Source organism: Chlorocebus sabaeus, chromosome 9 (assembly GCF_047675955.1).
Source record: "Chlorocebus sabaeus isolate Y175 chromosome 9, mChlSab1.0.hap1, whole genome shotgun sequence".
Lineage (NCBI taxonomy): Eukaryota > Metazoa > Chordata > Mammalia > Primates > Cercopithecidae > Chlorocebus > Chlorocebus sabaeus.
The window spans coordinates 107,980,762-108,003,742 of NC_132912.1; the positions used below are offsets into that span (position 1 = coordinate 107,980,762).

Consider the following 22,981-nt stretch of genomic DNA (forward strand, 5'->3'; position numbering starts at 1 on the left):
ACTACTCAATCCTTCTAGCCTAGTGGGTGAAAACAGCCTTAGACAGTATGGAGACGATTGGGCGTCAGTGTGTTCCAATAAAACTTTATGAACACTGAATCTTGAATTTCATATAATTTTCACATGCATGTCATAAAATACAATTCTCCACTTGCTTTTCCCCCCAACCATTTAAAATGTAAAAATAACTCTCAGCTTGTAGGCCATTCAAAACATAGAGCTGACCAGACATGGCCCATGGGTTGTAATTTGGCCCTGATCAAGAATGCCCATGGGGTTTTATCGATTGTAAATATATTAAAAATATCATTTGAATTTTTGACACAGTTTTTACATACTTCCCCTATCTATAAATTGCTTCACCAATTGCGTTTCCTAATGAAGTGTTGAAAATATATTTTTTTATGAAATGGCTTAGAAGTTTCCTAATTTTTTTTTTCATTTTTTTAAAAATTATACTTTAAGTTCTAGGGTACATGTGCACAACGTGCAGGTTTGTTACATATGTATACTTGTGCCATATTGGTGTGCTGCACCCATCAACTCGTCAGCACCCATCAACTCGTCATTTGCATCAGGTATAACTCCCAATGCCATCCCTCCCCGCTTTCTCTTCGCCACAATAGGCCCCGGTGTGTGGTGTTCCCCTTCCAGAGTCCAAGTGATCTCATTGTTCAATTCCCACCTATGAGTGAGAACATGCGGTGTTTGGTTTTCTGTTCTTGCAATAGTTTGCTGAGAATGATGGTTTCCAGCTGCATCCATGTCCCTACAAAGGACACAAACTCATCCTTTTTTATGGCTGCATAGTATTCCATGGTGTATATGTGCCACATTTTCTTAATCCAGTCTGTCACTGATGGACATTTGGGTTGATTCCAAGTCTTTGATATTGTGAATAGTGCCACAATAAACATACGTGTGCATGTGTCTTTATAGCAGCATGATTTATAATCCTTTGGGTATATACCCAGTAGTGGAATGGCTGGGTCATATGGTATTTCTAGTTCTAGATCCTTGAGGAATCGCCACATTGTCTTCCACAATGGTTGAACCAGTTTATAATCCCACCAACAGTGCAAAAGTGTTCCTATTTCTCCACATCCTCTCCAGCACCTGTTGTTTCCTGACTTTTTAATGATCGCCATTCTAACTGGTGTGAGATGGTATCTCATTGTGGTTTTGATTTGCATTTCTCTGATGGCCAGTGATGATGAGCATTTTTTCATGTGCCTGTTGGCTGTATGCATGTCTTCTTTTGAGAAATGTCTGTTCATATCCTTTGCCCACTTTTTGATGGGGTTGCTTATTTTCTTTAAAAAAGTTTTATTGAGGTATAATTGATATACACAAAATTGCACATATTTAATGTATACATTTTGATGAGTTTGGATGTATTTGTACACCCATGACCATCACCACAATCGTGGTTACTAAACATATCCCATCACCTCCAAAAATTACCTTTTGTTCTTTTGTGAGTTTTTTTGGTAAAAACATATAACATGAGTTCTGTCCTCTTGATGTATTTTAAAGTGTACAATAATGTATTGCTAAATACAGGCATTATGTTGTACATCAGATTTCTGGAACTTACTCATCTTGCATAATTGGAACTTTATGCACATTGACGAACTCTTCATTTTCCCCTCCTCCAGCTCCTGACAATTATTCTATTCTCTGCTTCTATGAGTTTGACTATTTTAGATACCTTATGTAAGTAGAATCTTAAAGTATTTGTCCTTCGATGATTGGCTTTTTTCACCTAGCATAATGTCCTCTTAGTTCACCAATGTTGTCACAAATGGTACATTCAGCTTTTGTTAAAAAAATAAAAAAAAAAAACACTCCTCGTTTCTTATCAAAACCCCACATATAAATCTCACCTCTTTCAGGAAGCCCGAGTTCTTTCTCATTTCCTTATATCGAATTCCTTTCATGGGGTTCACAGTGACTCACAGGTTTATCTTGCTTGGTGTGTACTTTTTCCAATGGAGCCAACATTTGCAATATCAGAAACATCTGGCAGCACTAAGTCCAACTCCCTGTAGTCCAACATTCTGCTGAAGCTGCATGGCAACTGCCGACTTTGGACAGGGTATGCTGTTTCTGCCCCACCCCTCGCCTGGTGTACACATGTCCTCTCCGGCTGTTCCATTTCACTCCTTGTTCATTGAAGTTGCCCTCCTGCTCTGGTAAGATTTTAAATTTGTGATTCACAATTTAGATACTGTATCTGCAATTTCATAACTATATGATTGTCTTACAGGTTTTTGTTGAAATTTAAGAAATACAAAATAATGCAAAGAATAATATTACAAAGCTTGTGTACCCACCACCTGAAAATAATAAATATTAACCTGTTATCACTTTGATTCAGATTTTTAAATAAAATATACAGGAAATCCCAGATAGATTTGATAATAATGATATTTTCATTATTGTCCATCTCAGACTTACTATCCTTACTCCTTCCACAAACCCTTCTAGAACATATGTTGACACTTTTAGCACTTATGTATTCACAGAAATATATGTGGTATCATTTTATATGTTTTTTAAATGTATAATTTATAAAAATAATATTTTTCTACACGATTTTTTCCCTCAATATTATCTATCTGGGGTCATATCCATCTGGTACAGGCACTTTTTGTGCTGTATGGCATGTTGTCATGATATAAATATGCACAATTTATTTATCTATTTTCTTATCAATGGAAGTTTAGATTATTTCTAGCTATGTGCTCTTACAAACAGTATTACCACATCTTTATGTATACCTCCAGATACATACATGGAAGAAATTCTCTGAGCTGCAAGCCAGAAGTGGAATTGGTGGATCATGGTGAATTGGCATTATCACAAATAATACACTCTTAATATGCACCAATAGTGCAATAATAATGCTTGCACTATTTTCTGATTGTTTTACATGTTGATTATCTTTGCAGATAGAATGCCAGGGCTTTTTATTTGTTCTGTAAGATTGAGGAGGCTTGCAACTGTGTCTTATTTATTATCCCCCGTAGCACTGAACATAATTGTCCTCGTGCGTAGGTGATGCTCAGCAAATACATGGTGAGTAAGTAATTCTATTGGCCTGGATGGCAAACTATTTAAGAGCAGGTACCGAACTTTATACTTTTTCTGATTCTTCTTATTTTTTGGTTCAGGAATTGACACAAAGTAGGAAACTGAGAAATGTCATGACATTTTAATGACATGAGAAAACACAGTGTCCCTCTTTCCCTTCCTCTCTTATAGCTCTTTTAATTTCCCCATCTTTCCTCCTGTCTAAATCGGATCTCAAATATCCATCTTCTCCCTTGTTTCCATCTCTTAGATTCTCTGTCATTGCTCAACTCCAGCCTCATCTTCTACAGGTTCGCAGACCACATTTTCTCACCCACAGTTGTGGACCTTAAACTTTCAAGCCCGTTAAAGGGATTTAGTTAGTTTTGAGAAAAGAATCAAAGTTGTTTGGACATAGGATGATTTCTTTTTGTTTATCTTATAAATCATTTTCCTTTCTTTGTTTCTTCTCTTCCAATGGTTTTTAGTCTCTTTCTCGGTTTTCCTTCCGCCATCCTCTTCCCCCCATACTTATTTTCAAGACTTTTAATCTTTGCCACTTTCCACCACCTTACCAATCATTGTATTGTGTAACTAACACAGGCTCCACTTGCAGGATTCTTGCTGTTGATCCCCTGCCTGTTTCTATTAAAGTCTAGTTCATGTCTGGCCTTTGCTCAATGCAATTCGCCCTGTAGCCACTGACCTCCTTTACCACTAATCCCATCTACACCCTAATGGGAAAACAATCAGGTGTCATGGACACACACCAATAGCCAAGAATGTGGCCTGAATTTCTGGAGATCAGCAGCTGTTGTCTGCTGATGTCTGGTCTTGATACAACTATGCTCTTTCTGTTTTGATTTGAAATCTGTCCTCAGCAGCTTCCTTCATGGAGGGAGGGAAATGAGGAGGGGTTTTCGAGGCAGAGGCAAGAGGAGGCATGGGGAGCCAGGCCTTTCAGAGAGAACTGAACTCTTACAGGAACATTTAAAAGAGGATTCAGGAGTCCACATGAATCAAGTGTTGCTGTTACAAGAACATTTATTATTTCTTTACTCGACAATACATATTGATAGCCTATTACAAGGCAGGCACTGTTTTAAGAGTTCTAGAAGCTGGGCTAGGGCATAAACAAAATAGTCAAAGTCACTGTTAAGAAGTTTATATTTTAAAAGCCACTTCCATCCCCAGTAGAGGAAAGATCAATTTTGAATGAGGTTTACTTCAACTCTGGCATTCATGGAATCAGTTCTATAATCCAATTCTGAGCTCTTTAAATGGTGGTGGTGCTGGTGGTGGTGGTAGTGGTTGGTAGTGTGTATATCTGTGTAAAGAAAAGGAGAGAAAAAAATGGAGGAGATAGATAGTGCTAAAGCCTAAGGGCTTCAGGGTACCTCTAACTTCCAAAGATCCTAACCCTGGCTTCAGTTTGATTTTTGCTTCTTGCCTAGTCTGAGAAAGAATAACATGCCAATGAATCAAAGGAACATCACAGAATATTAAAAGCGTTACCTCCAGTGAGGCTTTTATTTTCTTATCTACAGATTTTTTTAGTTTTCAAATTTTTCATGATGAGAGTGCATTATTTTTATAATGAGAAAAAGGGAAATCATTTATCAAAATGATAAATTTAAAATGACATTTAAAAAAAATAATCTCCCAGATAATGAAAGGGTGGGGCTGCATTTGAGTTTATCCTGATGATGATGTGGGTTACTCTTTCTCTACCTTTGAGGTTGTGATCTGAAGGAAGAAAGAACCTCAACTGTGTACCATCACTTCCCAGTGCTAACCAATGCCCTGACTAAATTAATACTAAATCATTTCAAATAAACATACTACTAGAACCCAGTAAGAGGTAAGAATGGGAAATAGACAAATTCTACTTGTAAAATAAAATTTCAGGAAATCGCTAAATAGTGGCTTCTGATGAAACAGTTCTCTAAATAATTTCTTCAAGGTCATCTGGTTAATTTATGCTGCATTTGTAAGTTATTGTGTATTTTAAAAATTAATGAAAGATTTAATTATAGCAGGGTTGCCTGTGACCTTTTGTGAAATGACTTCATCATAAATCTGCAGGCATTTTAGAACTGTTTTCCAGGTTTGTAATAATTTGCTCTCAAATTAATGACTTCCAGCCAGTAAACGGAGTTAAAGCTGGGTGAAAGGATTGAGTCGGGATTTGTAGTTACCTAGCAATGGCTAATTCTGAGTCCTGGATGAAGGGGGCAGAGGAGATGGTGTATGACTCACCGGAATCCACAGCACATTTAACTATTTGCTTAGAGGAATGAGAAATAAATCCAGTGTGTCAATAGGGAGAAGTTGCGTGTAGCCAGAGTGGGTCACTGGAGAGCAGTTGATTGCAGTTCATTTATCTACATATGAATGTAGGGAAACCCCTGGACCAATGGGAGAATTTCTCCTCTTCCCTCACTTCTAGCAGGGGTTCTTCTTTATTTGTAAATTGAGGGCCTTTGCCTGCCCTCAGCTTGCTGGCTATCCATGAAACCCATTTTAGACTCTATCACCCTAGTATTTCTGACTTTCACCCACACAAGTAGCTCAATGAGCAGCATAGTTAAGCTGTCTGTGGATAGGAGTAGGCTCATTTCATCCTTGTCCCTGCCATTCTGATGATTCATTTGATCCAATAGAGTGAGGGGAAAGGCTGTGCAGGGGAATGCCACTTCTTAGCACATCAAAGAAGATCCTCTGTCTTAGAAGAAACTGGTAGCACACATCTGTAGTTACAGAGAGTGGCAGGCTGGCATTTGGAAAATGCAGAGCACCCTTTAAACGCAGGAGCCTGGGAGAAAAGCCAGTGAAATCTGGAAAGTCAGTCTTGGCTGAAGCCTTTCCTAGTTAACTGCAGCCCTGGATGTGAATCACTTCTCTTCTCTGCATTCCTCAAGTTTTCTTGGTGCTGCGGTCACATATGGCACACCATGACTCTGCCTGCAAGCTGAAAAAGTTTCCCATGAAGAGCAGTCAGCTTGGAAGAGAGAGTTGGCTGTCAGGAGACTTGGGTTCCAGTTCTTTATGTCCTTGAGCAGGCCTTAGTTTCCCCAGCTAGCATGTGAAGAGGGATGGTCAGAAGCTCATCCCTAAAGACCCCTCCAGCCCTGAAACTTTATAATTCTGTTTGTTCTTCTGTATACCTCAGGGATTTCCAACTGAAGGCCAATAGCTCAGAGTCAAGTACGTCATTCTTCATGCAGTAGATGCTTTAGACGTTGAGACAAATAGGGTCATAATTGGAACTTTCTAGATAACCTCTTCTCTGCAGATTTCTCCTTTTTTCTTCCAACTGTACTTTCACTTTTATATATTTCAAGGCATTTCTGCCTTTTATGCAAACAGGCTATTAGGAGCTGGAGGTAAGAGGATCCCATTGCCCATACCCCGGTGCCAAACTGTGCAGTTAAATGATTGCTAATGAGTCGTGAAGGACTTAAAAAAGAGTAACAGCCTTGCTGAAAATGCACATTGCTGAGAATTGTTTTAGAATGATTGCTGCAAACGCCTAACTTTGACCCCTGGCTTCATCATTTACTTGCTGTGTAACCTTGTCAGATAAGTTATTTAACTTTTTTGAACCTCAGTTTCCTCACCTGTTAAATGGGAATAATAAATAAAATGAGATGATCCATGCATAGTGGTTAGCATACCCTCAGTGTTCAATAATTTCTCCCTAATGTAGGTAATATTAATTAGTATTATTATTTTTGAGATGGAGTCTCACTCTGTTGCCTAGGCTGGAGTGCAGATCTCAGCTCACTGCAACCTCTGCCTCCTGGGTTCAAGTAATTCTCCTGCTTCTTCAATCCCTCCTGAGTGGCTGGGATTACAGGTGTGTGCCACGATGCCAAGCTAATTTTTGTATTTTTGGTAGAGATGGGGTTTCACCATATTGGTCAGGATAGTCTCGAACTCCTGACCTTATGACCTGCCTGCTTCAGCCTCCCAAAGTGCTGGGATTTCAGGCATGAGCCACCGCACCTGGCCTAGTAATATTAATTATTATTGTTATTTGACTGAGATCTGCTCATCTACTGTTTGCAAAGTCTTATGGGTAGGGATCATGGGGATATAAAAGCATAAGGCACACTGTCTGCCCAAAAAAATAGTTAGACATCCAGCAAAGACGAAGTAAATAATCGTAGTATATAACTATACTAATAATTGTTTTAAATTATTAATTTGTTAATTTATAGCAATCACTATAAAATACAACTCAATATCGTGTTAGATACTGCTATCTTCCTCATTTTGCACATGAGGAAAGTAAGTTTAAAGTGTAAGGAACCCTCCATAGTTCCAGGATTGGGGCTCTCATCTGGACCATCTAATATGAACACTTTTGTGCTTAAGCACTTTATTCTACAGCTGCTCAGACAATAAATATATGACAAGCACCTGTGATGCGTAAGGCACAACTTATGTGAGTTGGCAAAGTTCTAAGAAGTCAAAATCTAGCAAAGAGAATAAGACACTTACGTGCATATGCTATGATTTTTCATACATTTTGGAAGTGCTGTGGGTCACACCCAAAATACAGATAAAATGCTACAGAAATTCAAGGGAGAGTGATTTTATTTTCTTCTGAGGATGGAAAAGAAGCAAGGAGGAAAGATCAGGGAGGATATAATAGAAAAGTGGTATTTGAATTAGAACTAAAAGGAAAAACTTACTAAGAAAATATAATAATCTCAAAACCTGTACAGTTTTGTGGTTGTATAATATAAAGACTATAAAACATGCAAGGAGAAATGAAAGGTTTGCAATCATAGGAAAACATTCTGATAAACCTCACTTAGAAACCAATAGACCAAGTAGTCCAAAGGTTAGAATGATTTTGAATATTGAATAACATTATTAGAAAGCTTGATTTAAAGCAGCAGTCCCCAACGTTTTTGGCACCAGGGACTGGTTTCATGGAAGACAGTTTTCCATGGATGAGGGTGCAGGTTGGGGGTGTTGATTTCGGGAAGAACCTGTTCCACCTCAGATCATCAGGCATTAGATTCTCATAGGGAATGTACAACCTAGATCCTTTGCATGTGCAGTTCACAATAAGGTTCACGCTCCTATGAGAATCCAGTGCCACAGTTGACCTGACAGGAGACGGAGTTCAGGCAGTAATGCTCATTCCCTGGCCACTCACTTCCTGCTGTGTGGTCCTGTTCCTAAACATTTAATATATTTTAACATATTAACCATACACTGAGCCAAATACAAAGTCTAGACTACTTTCAAAGAGCTGATTATCTTTGAAACCACATTCTCTTTAAATATTTGCAATTAAATTAGAGATTTTAAATAAAATGATGATGATGAAAACAAAGAATAAAAACCTCACAGTTTTTCATATTCTATATGACTTCCATGCCCATACTCACATTAATAAATTTATATGCCTTTGAAAAGAAAAAGGAAGAAACCTCATATATTTGGAAAGAAAACCATGAGTTCTTTACGATTCATTTTGTTTCTTAAAGAGGAAATAAGGATGATCTCTAGGAAATATTTAGATTTGAAAAGCTTTTCTCCTGCCCCTTTTATCCCCCAACCAAAACCTACTATCTGTATTTTGACTTAAGGCTTACAGAAGGAGTAGGAGTTGGACAAGACAAGCTGTGGGTTAAGCCATCACAAGCAGAGGAAAAACAGGTTGAGGACTGGGTCTCTTGATGCAGAGGCTTCTAGCCTGAAGACTGGCAGTCCAGTCAAGGCAGTAACAGAAGGAAGAAACTCAGGAAGGGGCTGGCAGAGTTGGCTTTGCCCTGCTCTGTTTCTGAAGATGTTATTCCAGCAGATGGAAATGGGACAGTTGGTGGTTAGAAGAACTCGAGTTGCAGGTACTGGAGTCTCTGAGGACAGAAAAGAAGGACATCCCAGTTGTGAGTCAATGGCAATACGATATTATCTTAGTTGAGTTTGATCAAAGATGCACTCATTAGCCTGCAGTGAAGTCCACTAATATAACTCCCACAGTACTGTTCTTCCTTTTCGATGTTTTCTAGTGACTTCCTAGGAACAAATTCTTATTCTTTCTTGAAGGATTATGGTCAACCATTCTCTTCTTAAAACTTCTCTCAGCTTTCATAACTATGCATAAAAGTTGGCATAATTGGGAGGCTAAAAAAGAATCAGATGACTATGCAGGGGAGAGTCAGGTAACCCAGGGCTGCTCTCCTATAAAGAGGAAAACATCTTTACAGAGCCTAGTCCTCTAATTACATTTAGTGTGGCATTCTTTCCACCTAAATTATAGCAATTATATACAGAGATCCCCTTTGAAATCATTTAATTAACGAGTAGCTAACCCTCTCTGTGTATAGAATTCTAATGAAGTCTTATTTTTGTGAACCGCCTCCCTCCTTCAAATTAATTACTCCCCTTCCTGAAAGGCTTACTCAGGTCTGAATGGTGGATTAAAGGAGGTGGGTTATTTAGGGTCCCAGTAAATCATATTTGTTTGTGGAAATCCTAGCACAGTCCAGGGTGACAAGGGACAGAGCACTTGCTGCAATTTCTTGTCTGAGATTGTTTCTGTCCTTCTATATTCCAAATGATACACAACTCAGCCACATTCTTTGACCCAGAAATAAGGGCAGATGAAGCTATTACCTCAATTTTGGAAGAAGTGAATGATTTTGTTAGATTAATTCTATCATTAATCAACCCAGAACTATTTATTAAGCATCTGTTATATGAAAGAAGTGCCAGTGCAGACAAAGATGAATGACTGTAATAGATAAATCCTTTGTGTATAGGGTTACCAGGAGATGGATAGCTTGTATACTTTGAGGTAGACATGGGGGTTGAAAGAAAATAAACTCTTAGAAATGGTCTTGAAAGGGCCACATTCCGTGTAGGCTATTTCTGCAACTCATTCTTTGAACACATGTCACTGATTTCAAATAATCTTTTATTAAAAAAGATGAATCCTTGAGAGATGAAGTGATTTGCTCAAGGTCACCTAATTAATTTTATGGCAGACCATGTCTAAGAAAAGCCAAGTCTTCTATTTTCCTGCCCAGTACTCTTGCGACCTTGCCCAGACCACCCATATGTTAACAACAATTCAAGAGCACAGGAGGACCATCTGTAACCAGAGTCATGTTAGCAGTGTAGGCATTTAGAATCAGAGGAGTTTTAGAAAAAGACAGGGATGGCCTCTTAAGTTTGTAGAGTCCAAGAAGAAGGTGAATCTTGAGTGGTTGTCAAAAACTCCCATGAAAAATCCAGTTGGCAAGGTAAAAGGAAAGAGAAAAACGGGAGTTATAAATTTTAATTGATTTTTTTTTCTGAAAATCTATATAGTGAGAAATAGCATAGAGAATTCATTTATTTTGTTCCTGTGGTTGGGAGCAACTTCCTCAGGAAACCAAAGGGTAGGCTACCTGTTTCCAAGCGGTCATCTATATTTATATATGAGATGTTCACTTTCTCCAAGGCTCACTAGGAAGATGTCAAATAAAAAAAGAAAGTCATCTCTACTAAAAATACAAAAAATTAGCTGGGCATGGTTGCGGGCGGCTGTAGTCCCAGCTACTAGGGAGGCTGAGACAGGAGAATGGCCTGAACCTGGCGGGTGGAGCTTGCAGTGAGCCGTGATGGTGCCACTGCACTCCAGCAACCTGGGCAAGAGTGCGAGACTCTGTCTCAAAAAAAAAATAAAAAATGAAAAAAAAAAAAGGAAGTCCCAACATATGAAGTTAGTAAGTACCTTGAAAAAGGGACTTTGAGCCAAGCCTATTGAAAGTCCTTGATGAGAAAGTCCTTGGATGAGTCTATGAGGATTCCAACAGTAAAAATGATGATGATGGTAATAAACATTTGTTGTCTATTGTGGTTTTCAAAATTTTCACCCACATTATCTCACATGATGGGGGTTTATGTTGGTGAAAATATGCTTTGAGTTTAAAAAGGGGGCTAGGAATGGGTTTCTGAAAAAGGATGTCAAAATAGTTTATCTTGGTAATTGCAGGGAAGTAGGATTTAATAACAGTGGGTTTGGCCATACTAAGAATTAGTTTCTCTTTGCCAAAGACCTGAGAATGAAATTCCACGCTCTAGAATTGCCTTGTTTTTTTCCGTTGGCATTCAATGATCAATTAGCCATTCTTTTTTAAGCAGCTACTGTTGATAGGTTCCATAGGATACAAAGAAGTACTAAAAGTATCTCCAGCCTTAAGAAGCTTTTTAATTAGTTGACAAAAATTTCACCAAAGGTACAGGAAATTTCTGGAATTCTGGATTGGTGGTCTAGAGAAGTTGTTCTCAAAATACGGTCCTGGGGCCAGCAACATCAGCATCGCCTGGGACTTATTAGAAATTCAAATACTTAGGTACCTCAGATGCACTAATAAGAAACTCGGGGAGTGAGACATTCTATGTTTAACAAGCCCTGTAGATGATTCTGATGTAGATGTTGACGAACCTCTGGTCTAGAGACAACAGGACCATTTGAGCTTCTGAAGAAAGAGCTCAATGTTGCCAGAGGAATCACAGAGGACTTTTTGAAATAAGTATCACCCGATTTGAGAATTATAGTATCCTTTTAAAGATGCTCCATGCCTTTGGTTCTTCCATCTTAGCCATCTCTTGGGCTTTAATATTCCAGTGATACATGAACCACTTTGTACCCTCCATAAAAGTACTACACCTATGAGGAGTGTGCTGTACCTATTTTGCTGGTAACAGGCTCTCCTTAAGAGGAGTATTTCCAGCAGATGAGAAACTTTTTTCTGGAAATTGACTATTTTCAGAATTATTATTATCAGTTAGAAGCAGTCTGGACGTTCTCTTTTCCTAATTCAGGATCAAGAGGACCTTCTCGGTGTTTATCACTCCAAAGTGATGGACATGGTTTACGATGATGCCCAATTCAATTTCTCTGTTGGTTTCTTACTTCCACAGATCTTGTTGTAAATTTTAACATCTGTTCCTTGGGTATTCATGAAAAGAGAAGAAAAATACTTGAATTGGTTCTTAATTTCATCCCCTGCTTATTTTGTTATGTCTCTGTCATTTCTTCAGCTTCCATAGGCACTAATCAGAAGAGCAATGAATTAATGTGATATTGAACAGAATCAGGGAAGCTGGGTCTATACAAAAGAGACCATGTGTCTGAGTCATTTATGCCCCATAGGAAAGGACCCACAATGAACTTTGCTCTTCCCAGAGCTGACAATGGGTGGCTTGGTGGGGAACACATTAATGTCTGAAAGTTGCCAGAGGGTTTCACCCCACTGATCTTATTTGGGGCCCATCGAGAAAATGAGCAAAGCTTATAATCCTACCAGTGTTTAAGTGATTAAAATTTTGCATCTGATACACGAAAGTGACTTCAAGGGAGAGCAGACTAGCACACTCCTGAGTGAACATATTAGTGTGTCAGTTTACAGTTTGGGGAAAGACCTGGGAAACACAATATAAGGAAATCTGGGAAAGAAGCCAAAGAAATGTACATGAAAGGAATGTACCTGTGAGGACTGCAAAACAGAACAATCTGAACAAGTCTGTAAGTCCTGACTGAGCACCTATTCTTGTGTTCTGTCCTGAAATGAGCACTCTGAGATCAGTAATGGATAGCTCAAAGAGTTGGAAAGACCACTAACATGGACATTCTTAGAGGCTTGGGGTCAGTTAGGCTGTATACATGGATGACGCTTGCATGCTACTCCATATCTGCCCTGGGAATTGATCAAGCCTGAGCTTGAAGTTTTATGCTTACTAACTTTTGAGCATCTCTTGCTCCTGTTGTTAGAACCTTTGTCTGTTAGAAAGTTTCCTCACAGGCTTGGTGTGGTGGCTCACACCTGCAATCCCAGCACTTTGGGAGGCTGAGGCGGGCAGATCACCAGAGGTCGGGAGTTCAAGACCAGCCTGATCAACATGGAGAAACACTGTCTCTACTAAAAAAGTACAAAATTAGCCAGGTGTGGTAGCACACGCCTGTAATCCCACGTACTCTGGAGGCTGAGGCAGGAGAATTGCTTGGAACAGGGAGGTAGAAGTTGTGGTGAGCCGAGATTGCACCATGGCACTCCAGTCTGGGCAACAAGAGCGAAACTCTGTTAAAAAAAAAAAAAAAAGAAGAAGAAGAAGAAGAAGAAAGTTCTCTCACATTTTATAAACTTTCACACTTTTATTTTTGGTTATTTTTTACATGCAAGAGAGCTCCCTAGAATATCCACCTGCTGCTCTTCCCTCACTGCACTTTCCTATGTCATGTCCAGGTTAACCAGCCTTAGTTCTTACACCACATTTTGGGTAGATGAAAGTGGTCTTGGATCATATTGCCACCTGTATTAGTCTTCTGTGGCTGTTGTAACAAATTTAGTGGCTTAAAAGAACAGACATTTATTCTCTTGTAGTTCTGGAGTTTAGAGTCCACAATCAAAAGGTCAACAGGCCTCTACTACCCCTGGTGCTGTAGCAGAGAATTCATTCTTTGCTTCTTCCGTATTCCTGAAGTTCCAGGTGTTCTTTGGCTTGGGCTGCATAACTCCAATTTTGGCATCTGTCTGCACATGGCCTTCCGCTCACTGCATGCTACTCATCTTTGTGTCTTTTATTGGATTTAGAGCCCACCCTGATAATCCAAGATGATCTCAACTCAAGACCCTTGATTTACAAGTGCAAAGATGCTTTTCCCACATAAGGTCACATTCACAGTTCCAGGGAATAGGAAGTGGTCATATCTTATTGCAGGTCACCATTCAGTGCAGTGCACCATCTTAATCACTCTCTTCTTCAGTGGTCCTTAAACTTTAGGAATTATGAACCCCTATGAATGATCTGACAAAATATATGTGATTTTTATTTATAGATAAATACATACATGCTGATAAGCACATTTTTGTTTGTTTAAAATTTAAGCAGATTCATACTTCACCACCACTACCAAAGCCCAAACATGTACCGTAGATTCAGACACTCAGTCTATATCCTTCTTGAATGGTAGCAGCCAAAAGCAACCACAATTTTCCTGGTGATCTAGTTAGTGTAGAAAAGACCAGGTTATTGCCTCTTTGGTTCTAGATAATACATATAATTCTGTTACTGCATTTCAAGATCACGTTAAATATTTTATGTCTCCCTGAAGTGTTCACATTGTGTATGGAAACTCTTAAGCTGCTATTATTATTACTATTAAACCTGAAAATTACCAAGCCCCATTTCGTTTATCCATTACTTATACAATTACCATGGAAAGGATCTAGCTAACATTTCTCTGGGTTACATCACACCTTATTAAGTTGAGCCTATCTTTAGTCTGTCACGACCTTATTGAGTCTTGCTTCTGCCATCGAGCATATTGAGTGCTTCCTCCAGCTTTATGTCATCAAAAAATTCAATTTCCAATGATGACCATTATTTTCATGTCTTCAAGTCATTAATAAAAATGATGAACAAGAAAGAGCAGACAACAGAACCCTGCAGCGGACTACTCATACCTCCCTCTTGGTTGATTTTAATGTCTTAATTAGGTACTGTTCAGCCACATAATTTTACCGAGTACCTGGCTCATATTTTCTCAATCTTTTTGTCAAGATTCCTATGACAGACCCTGTAAAATGCCATGCTGGTATCCAGGTAAATCATGTGCTTCACATTTTCCTCTTCTGTCTGCCTAGTAACCTTTTCATAGAAAGGAATGTGGTTAATCTGACATGACGTCTTTTGTAATCCAGGAAGTAAATTTAAACTATTTGGAGTCAGCAGAAATATTTGGTTTAGCATCATTAACATACTGCAGTAGGAGTATTCCAGTCAGGGAAGACTTACCGGTGGAAGTGGCATCTGAATGCGACAGTTTTGAAGGCTCGATAGAGATAAAAAAAGATATCTGTCAAGGTCTCCTCCCACTGTTTTTTTATTTGTTTGTTTCATTTTCCCTTGATGAGCTTATCAGTTTAACTGTCCTCTCTTCAAACAAGCAAAAATGTTTGATAAGAGAGAGCTGTTTTGTTAAAGATTTTAAATGGACTGACCTCTATGTAAAATGAATCCAGAGCTAAGAAATGGAAATAATTTAGTGGATGACCTGGCATCGATGAATTGGATTTGGAAACCACTGGATTTAGCAAGAATACAAGAGAACAGAGAGAACCCAGGGAGAGGGAGTTAGGTTTGCTTTGCTCCACAGTGTCAGCTGCCTATGGTAGGTATTCTAGGCTCAGAGCTTCTGCTACCCCGTGCTGAGCTTAGATCCATACAAAACCCATGTAGTTTTACTAAAGGAGAGATCCTGTCTCTCTTTCAAAGTCTGCTTAATTTTCTTTTAGATAAGGCTCTAAAAGGTTTTATTTAACTTTTATCTGAAGCACATTCAAAATTGATCCTGAGATGTATTGTAAATTGGATGATCTACAAAAACAACTCTGTATTCTTCTTCATTTCATAAGTTTTGTCAGTCTCTACCTTTCCCATAAGCATCCTCATCTTTTAGAGAGCATAAGAAAATGACCCAGGAAGAGAGTTAATCTTGTAGGTGTCACCATAACAGTATCTGAACTTGGGCAGAGGAGAATCCAGGGCTGGTAGTGTGATTAAGTCTTGCTGAAATGGAAGCCATCCAATTCCTTGAAAGACTTCAGTTGTTTTAAGTTCGCAGCATGATCGGTCTCCCCTTTACATCACTATGATAGATGTCTTGCATTGTAATTGCAAGATATGCCACCCGAGTAGAGTATGGATGATCAGTCTTTTTTTTTTTCTATTTTTCTAGAAACAATTGATCATTCATATTTATAGGGCAATCAACTGCTGGGCTTTGAAAAGGTCAGTATTGATTATCTAAGTCACAGATGGTGTGCTTCTTTACTATACATAAATATGAGTTCCTTTTATGAGTCTGCTGTGATTTTTTTTTTTTCTTTTCAGGGAAGGAGGAGGGAGGGTAGGTATTTATGTGCATTAAACAGTGGGAATTTCAACTAACACACTTAAATTCAACCAGGACTTTGCAGTTGGCAAAGTTGTGCTTTAAATTAGCAAATTCACTCCTTCTACCCCAACATACATATGTACAATCCACTTTACAGATGAGGAAACTGAGTTCCTGTCAGTGGACATGGGTAGGTAAAATGCCAGTGCTTGCATTAAGGAGAAATGGGAAGACTGTTTATCTAAATCTGAACAAGGGTTTTATACGGGTGGTGAGTTTGGGACTACCAATTCCAATTTTTTTCTTTACTGGGCTTTCTATATTTTAAATCCTTCCTGTAATAGACATATATTACTTTTGCAATTTAAAACATGGTTGATTTAAAACCCACTGTGAATGACCTGCCAGTTGGTTGAGTTGTATGAATAGTGGGCTTTCTCCTCAATGGCCCTCAAGGAGCTCACTTTGGAAGAATAACTGAAGTCCAGGCTGCAGTGAATGTCTATCTCCTTCCTAGTTTCTGTGCATTAGTGACTGACTATGGGACCTTCTCTGCTTGTCTCTCGCACTCCTCCCCTAAACGCTTAGAGTTTTTGGCCACTTCAGCCTCCGCTCCGAATGGCAATTGGTGAAAGTGGACTACAAATCTATCTTCAGCCGGCATTGCACCAAGGAGGACTATCAGACCTGGCACCTGCTCAATCAGGTACACCCCAGGGAGGTGGACTGCTGGCTTCTAGGAGGAGGAGCTAGTGTAAGCCCGGTTGGGTCTTATCTGAGCCTTCCTATTTAGGGGAGGAAGGTAGTGGGTCATCTGAGGTTGTGGGTGTGGATTTGAAGAAAAGAGTGAAACACACTCAGGTCCAGGAAGGCCGGATGATATTTAGGAACCATCTCGCACCCTGGGATCCTATCTACTAGTTGAAATCACTGAGCTGCCTGGGGAAAGGTGATGATGATAACCTGGGTTTTAGCTCTATCCATGGAGAAATGAGCTTTTTACAGCTAGAAGGCCTCCAAGAGTTGCTCATTTTATCTGCCAATGTGGAGGGCGAGAGCATTTCTCAGACTGGCCTGAAATAAGGGCCCCAGAGCACTGGGAACAGGTCCACTGAGAAAGGGTGTCAGAGTGAGTAGGTATAGCAATGGTAGATATTTACTGCTATGAGAAATAAGCAGGCTTCTGCATTCTTCAGAACCACTGGGTTCTTGTAATTTGTATCAACTTCTCCTTTCTTTGTCCTTGACTGGGAATTAGGATTTGGGCATGGTCGTTTATCATAGAGAGGGAACATTTTGGGTCAACTTCAATTTCCCTCTGAAGATGATGTGAAAAATGTGCCAGAAATGGGCTCCTTTCCACTAGAATTGCTACTGAAGCCATTTGGGCAAATGCCTGGTGGTCTGCAAAGATGCCTGGAGTCCTTACATTCTCCATGGAGGTGGAGCAGAAACAGGATGATGTAGACATCACTGGCTTGGGTGGGTGGAGGGTAGAAGTGGGCCCACCTCCCTTAATGTTCCTTTTATGTAGTAGTTGTTCCTTTTATGTAGTAGTAAAAGATTAACACTTTTATTCTTGAAACTCCTGGATCATTACAGAGAATGAGACTGCTACATAAAGGACCTAAATGAGAATGAACAGGCTAATGCTTCTTGTTGACAACTGGTTTATTTCACCACCTTTTTGTTTTTCTGTGTCTCTCACTGTGGAATTTCTCTCTAAGGGAGAGCCTTGTGTCATGGGAGAAAGGAAAATATTCAAGAAGCGTAAGCCAGGAGCTCAGTGTGCCCTGGGCCGAGACCACTCAGGATCAGTGGTCTCAGAACCCTGTGTCTGTGCCAACTGGGACTTCGAGTGGTGAGTTGTTTGGCATTTTATTACCAATTCCAACCAAGTCTTCACCTGTCTGTGGGGTGGGGTGGGGTGAAGATGAAGTTAGGAGAGGAAGCATGACACAGAGATGCGAGGTGTATCTGCTGGCCTGTGGGCCCAACCATCCCAGTTACTGGGCCAGATGGGAAGTCTGCATTCCTGGAAGGAGGACAGGCTGAGGCATTGTCACGGAGAGGGTCACTGCTCCATCAGGGCAGCATCTCCACTGGGGGCTTCTTCTCATCTGCAGTGAGCAGCTGTATTGGAAAGTACTGGAGAAGTTGGGCCGGGCACTGACAGAGGTTAGAGAGCTACTGCCTTGCTGTTGCCTCCAGCCACATGCACTCTGTGCTCTTCCACGTGACCTCTCTCATTTCCTTTTTCTCCCCCTAATAACAGCAACAGAGAACAACTTTAAATCTCACTTAATGAAATTCAAATCTCATCTATAGACAGTTACTTCCAAATATCCAAATATTTACCTCTAGCCCTGTCCTCCCCCTTCTCTTGGTTGGACACATATGTGTCTGGCTATCTACTCAGCATTCATCTCCTCTTGATTCACTACCAGGGATATCAAACTTAAGGCAGCCAAAGCAAAGCTTTTCTTGAATCCCCCTCATTGGAAGGAGTCCCTTGCCCAGTTTTTCCAACTGCAATAAAACACACAGCTATCCACTCAGTTGCCAGAAGGGCTTGGTTTCTCCTTTCCTTTCACTGTCAGATCCAGGCCATCTGCAAGTCCTTGCAGTTTCTACCCCCAAAACACATTCTAACTCAAAGCACTTCTTTCCATCTCGCAGCTGTCTGTATCACTCCAGGAATCGAACTCTCTCCACATCTACCCTTGTCACTTAAAATTCATTCTCCTCACAGCAACTGAGATGGTATTTTAAAAACTCAAACCATATCTTATCACTACTACACTTAAAATACTCCAATACCTTCCCCCTCCCTTGAAATACAATCTGATCTTCTTTCCTTAGCTTCCTCCATTGTGGGTGATTTGGCCCTGCAATTACCTTCATGTCTAAATTCCTTACTGTTCTTACCGTATTCACTGTATTGCAACCACATTACCATCTCCTGCACCTTTATTAATCCTGGCTCATTCCGAGCAGAGGGAGCAGAAAATGCAAGAATTTCTTCCAAATCTTAGCATGACCGGCACCTTTGAGTCACTCATGTCTCAGCAAAAATATCAGCTTCTCAGAAATGCCTTCTGAGACCACCTGATCTCACCTATACCCTGGCACAGTCTAGCATATCCCTGTTTTATTGTCCCCTTAGTATTAATTGCCTTAGTATTAATACAAAATGAACATGTTTTTGATTGTTCTACTATCACCTATCTTTCTCCAGTAGAATGTTAGTACTGTGAATGCAGGAGTTTTAGACTTCCCTTGTGTCTGCATCCACAGTGCCTGACCCATGGTAAACATTCAATAAATAGTTGTAGCATGTTTCTGAACATCATTTCTTTCAGGAGGGTCAAAAACCTCCCCAATTCTGGGAATGGGTACATAGGACTCTGTTCCCAGCTGGATGAATTCTTCCTCTGCATCACAATAAAAAGCTAAAGTTCAATTTGAATATTTTGGTAGCCCATCCCAGCTTTGTCTTTGTTAAAAGACAAAACTAAGGACTTGGGCATTGGCCTTTAAACTTGGGAGGGGCAGGGCAATGATAGAGCTGCATTTGGGCTTCTCTGGCATCATATAGCCGAAGTAAGTCCAAGTGGGCACAGAGCAGCTGCCCCTGAATGGCAGCCTCACTCCTTCCAGCCTCATTTAATCCAGCTGGTTTTTTAGCTTGATTTGTACTAGAAACTATCCTTTGTTTCCCACTTTCTGCTAAGAATATACCTGGAAGCCAGAGGAGTGACTCTGACTGCTCTCCACCTATTCTTCATCTTTAAACTCATACCTGGGAAAGCATGGCTTCAGTGAAATTCATGAAAATGAGACATGCTAAATGGAATTTAAATTTGACTAGCAGGGTCCTTTCTGTGACCATTTTGAGCCCTTGGGAACAAAGTATATTTTCACATAGTGAAAAATATTTTCAATTATTAATCACAATTAAGCAAAAATAGTCATAGCAATGAGTGCAGTAGGCAACTCAAAATTATGGCTTGTGACATATTGATGTCAACCTGAATATTCAGAATATTAATTTCAGGCTTCCTTATGTCCTTCTGCAGACTAACTCCATTGAGGCATACTGTCTTGGAATTTGTCATGGTACATATTCTCCTGTGTCTCTGTGTGCCATCATAGACCCTCACCCATTGCTGGGTAGCATCACAAGTGAGAAGAAATAAGAACTGTAAAATATTTTCTCATCAGTAATTCCAGTAACATTTACTGGTCTGGGCAAAAATTCTAGCACTGATAGTCACAGTTTTTGACCTTGGCAAATTTTCTTAATCTTTGTGACTTCATCTCTACAGCTGCAAAATAAAAATACATAACGTCTACCTCACTGGGTCCTAAGGAAGAATAAATGAATTAATATATTAATATACATCATTAATATAGAGAAGGCATTTATCCTACTGACATACAACATAGAAATACAACATAGGCTAGCTATTGCTGCTGCTGTTGCTGCTGTTGTTATTCTTATACCCTAGGGTTAAGTGGTCCCTATGGTATTTTTGCAAGTAAACCAAAGTTTATACATCCAAATAAGCACTGTTTTCAGAGTAGTATCTTGGGGTCGTATCCATTTAGTTAGATACTGGTGGCATTGCTCAAAGTATTTCTGAACCTTCTTTAGGGAGTGCTGTCAGAATCCAACTATAAGTAAAGCATGGTGGGAGAGGTGAGGGGGAGCCTTTACCAGGCCTTCTGTGGGTCTCATACTTGCACTGGTAGAGGTACCATGTGGATCCAAGACCCTGTAATGTCAGGATCTTTATTATTGCCATTTTAATGAGAAGAAACATCTTGGATATAGGTTACTTGATCGAAGTTACATCCCTGGGAGAAAATGAGCCGGGGTTCAAGTGCAGATCTAGTTAAATTCACATTCTCTCCTCCACATCCTGCCATTTCTCAAGAAATCAAACAAGTCTTTATTATTTTAGATTCATTTTGCTTCAGAAAAAAAAATAGAGTTTCCAACTTTAGTTACTCTAAAATTAAAACTCATCCCCAAATGACTTGGGTTTACTGCTGTTGATGAAATATAAGGTAGAATATTTCCTTAACACTAAAACAATTTCCGTTAAAGTAGTTTTGACCATTGGTACTAGAATCATAATAGGTGTATGGTCTTCAAAAATATTTTATAGAATTTTTTTTTAATAAGGTGGTGTATGTTTGCATTTCTGTAGCCAATCACACCTCATATTAAAAAGAATATAGGAGAACCACTTCAGTAGAGTGGAGAAGTAGACTAGGCTTGATGCTGGGTTTGTGGTCATAATCTCAGAACACACACACAGACACAAAATCACATGTCCTATAAATTTTTTTTTACTACTACTGAGTAGGGGAGAAGTTGTTTTTGATTACTGAAATTTCTGAATTATTTACAGTGATTTTTGGGGGGACAACGAGACTGAATATTTGAAATTGTCTTCTTATTTTTAAGTTAACTTCAATAAGCATAGTGATTGGTTAAAAGATACAGTTTTTCCATCAAATACATTTTGTCTGTTTGCTGGTCTTTAATGCTAATGCTAGAAATCAGCATATGGCCTATCGCCTTGTCCCCTTCTCAGTGGTCCTCTCTAGCAGGAAGTATTATTAGCAAAGGCATCTGAAATGCCCAGTGCACTTAGTACCAGTGATTATCATGCACAGTCCATTTAGATGTTTCCCTAGGCCGAATCAGGGCAGGTTCATTTGATTGATCCAGGAAAAGTTCAAGCCTCAGAGACAACAGAGAGAGGGTATCACCTAGTTCAATCAGTTTGGGAGGGAAGAGTACAGACTGCGGAGGATGGATTAAATGTCTTCCCATTGGTGGAAGAATTAAGGAGTGCAACCTGGATTCACAGAGGGAAGATATCTTCTACCTCTGTCCCTCTTCTGCAAGAAAAGAGGAGGTTTTCTAGATTCTCAGAAGCATTTATTTGTAGCAAAACGTTCACTTCCACAACTTCCTCCAGAGCGAGTATCAGTAATAAGCACAAATTCTGCATAAAGATCGATGTTTCAACATAAGAGCCTCATAAATCCACCAGCCTCAAGCGTACCCTAGAGAGCCACTTTGCAGCAACCTCCATCATGGCGCTGGTTAAGGACCAGGAACAAATCCTTATTGAGAGTAAAGGTTATTAGAGACCATCAGGTAGTCAGAAAAAGGGCACGAGCGGGCTCCTCTAAAGTCAAACGAGGGCTCTCGAGAGGGAGTAGCCCTCCAGGAGACCTGAATTCACTTGTTTAGTACGAAACCAGGTTGAACCAGAGATTATTATGCCCAGGAGTTCTTTTCTTTCACTCATTCACCTAACTTCTCTCTCAACAAAAACTTTTACTGAGCACCTACTATGTAGCAGATATTTTACCAAGTCTTTGAAATGAATTATCTTACATCTTCTCAATGAACTCCCAGAAGGAGAGTCTGCTATTATAGACATTTTACAGATAAAGGAATGGAACACAGAGATGTTAAGTAATTCACTCAGGATAATATTATTCTGACTTCAGAGTCCTGAGTCTTATTATGTTTTACAGGCTACCTCCATGTCCCATACGGCACTACGTCCACAAAGCAAGTTTATCAAGTGGTGATGTAGAAGACAAGGGAGGAGATTTGGGGGTGTCACAGCACATATATTCAGATGTATCCGAAGTACATTAATCTAGTGGCTCCCCAGAGTAAGCTTGAGTACTCTGCATATGGAGCACGAGCAAGGATGTGTTTCCACAGTGGACAAGTCAGAGGATAAACAAGACAATAAACAATGTATACAAAAGAGTTATTGCACTAAAAGAAGGCATAGCAGAAAATAATGAGTATAATGCTGAATTTTATTGTCCAAAACTATCATAGTCACATGTGGTTATTTGCATTAAAAGGAAATAAAAAATGTTATTCCTTCGTTGCACTAGTTAGGGGCTACCATATTAGCTTAATATAAAATATTTCTCATAATAGAAAGTTCT

The 22,981-nt window shown here is 39.6% G+C and overlaps 1 protein-coding gene across 1 annotated transcript in view; it reads left to right on the plus strand.

The window, feature by feature from the left end:
• SORCS3 (sortilin related VPS10 domain containing receptor 3) overlaps positions 1-22,981 on the plus strand; it is a 621,661-nt gene that overhangs the window by 534,298 nt on the left and 64,382 nt on the right. Inside the window, exons 15-16 of the mRNA XM_007964048.3 lie at positions 16,574-16,691; positions 17,713-17,846. Of these exons, the coding sequence (XP_007962239.3) occupies positions 16,574-16,691; positions 17,713-17,846 (252 nt within the window). The remainder of the gene's footprint in view (positions 1-16,573; positions 16,692-17,712; positions 17,847-22,981) is intronic.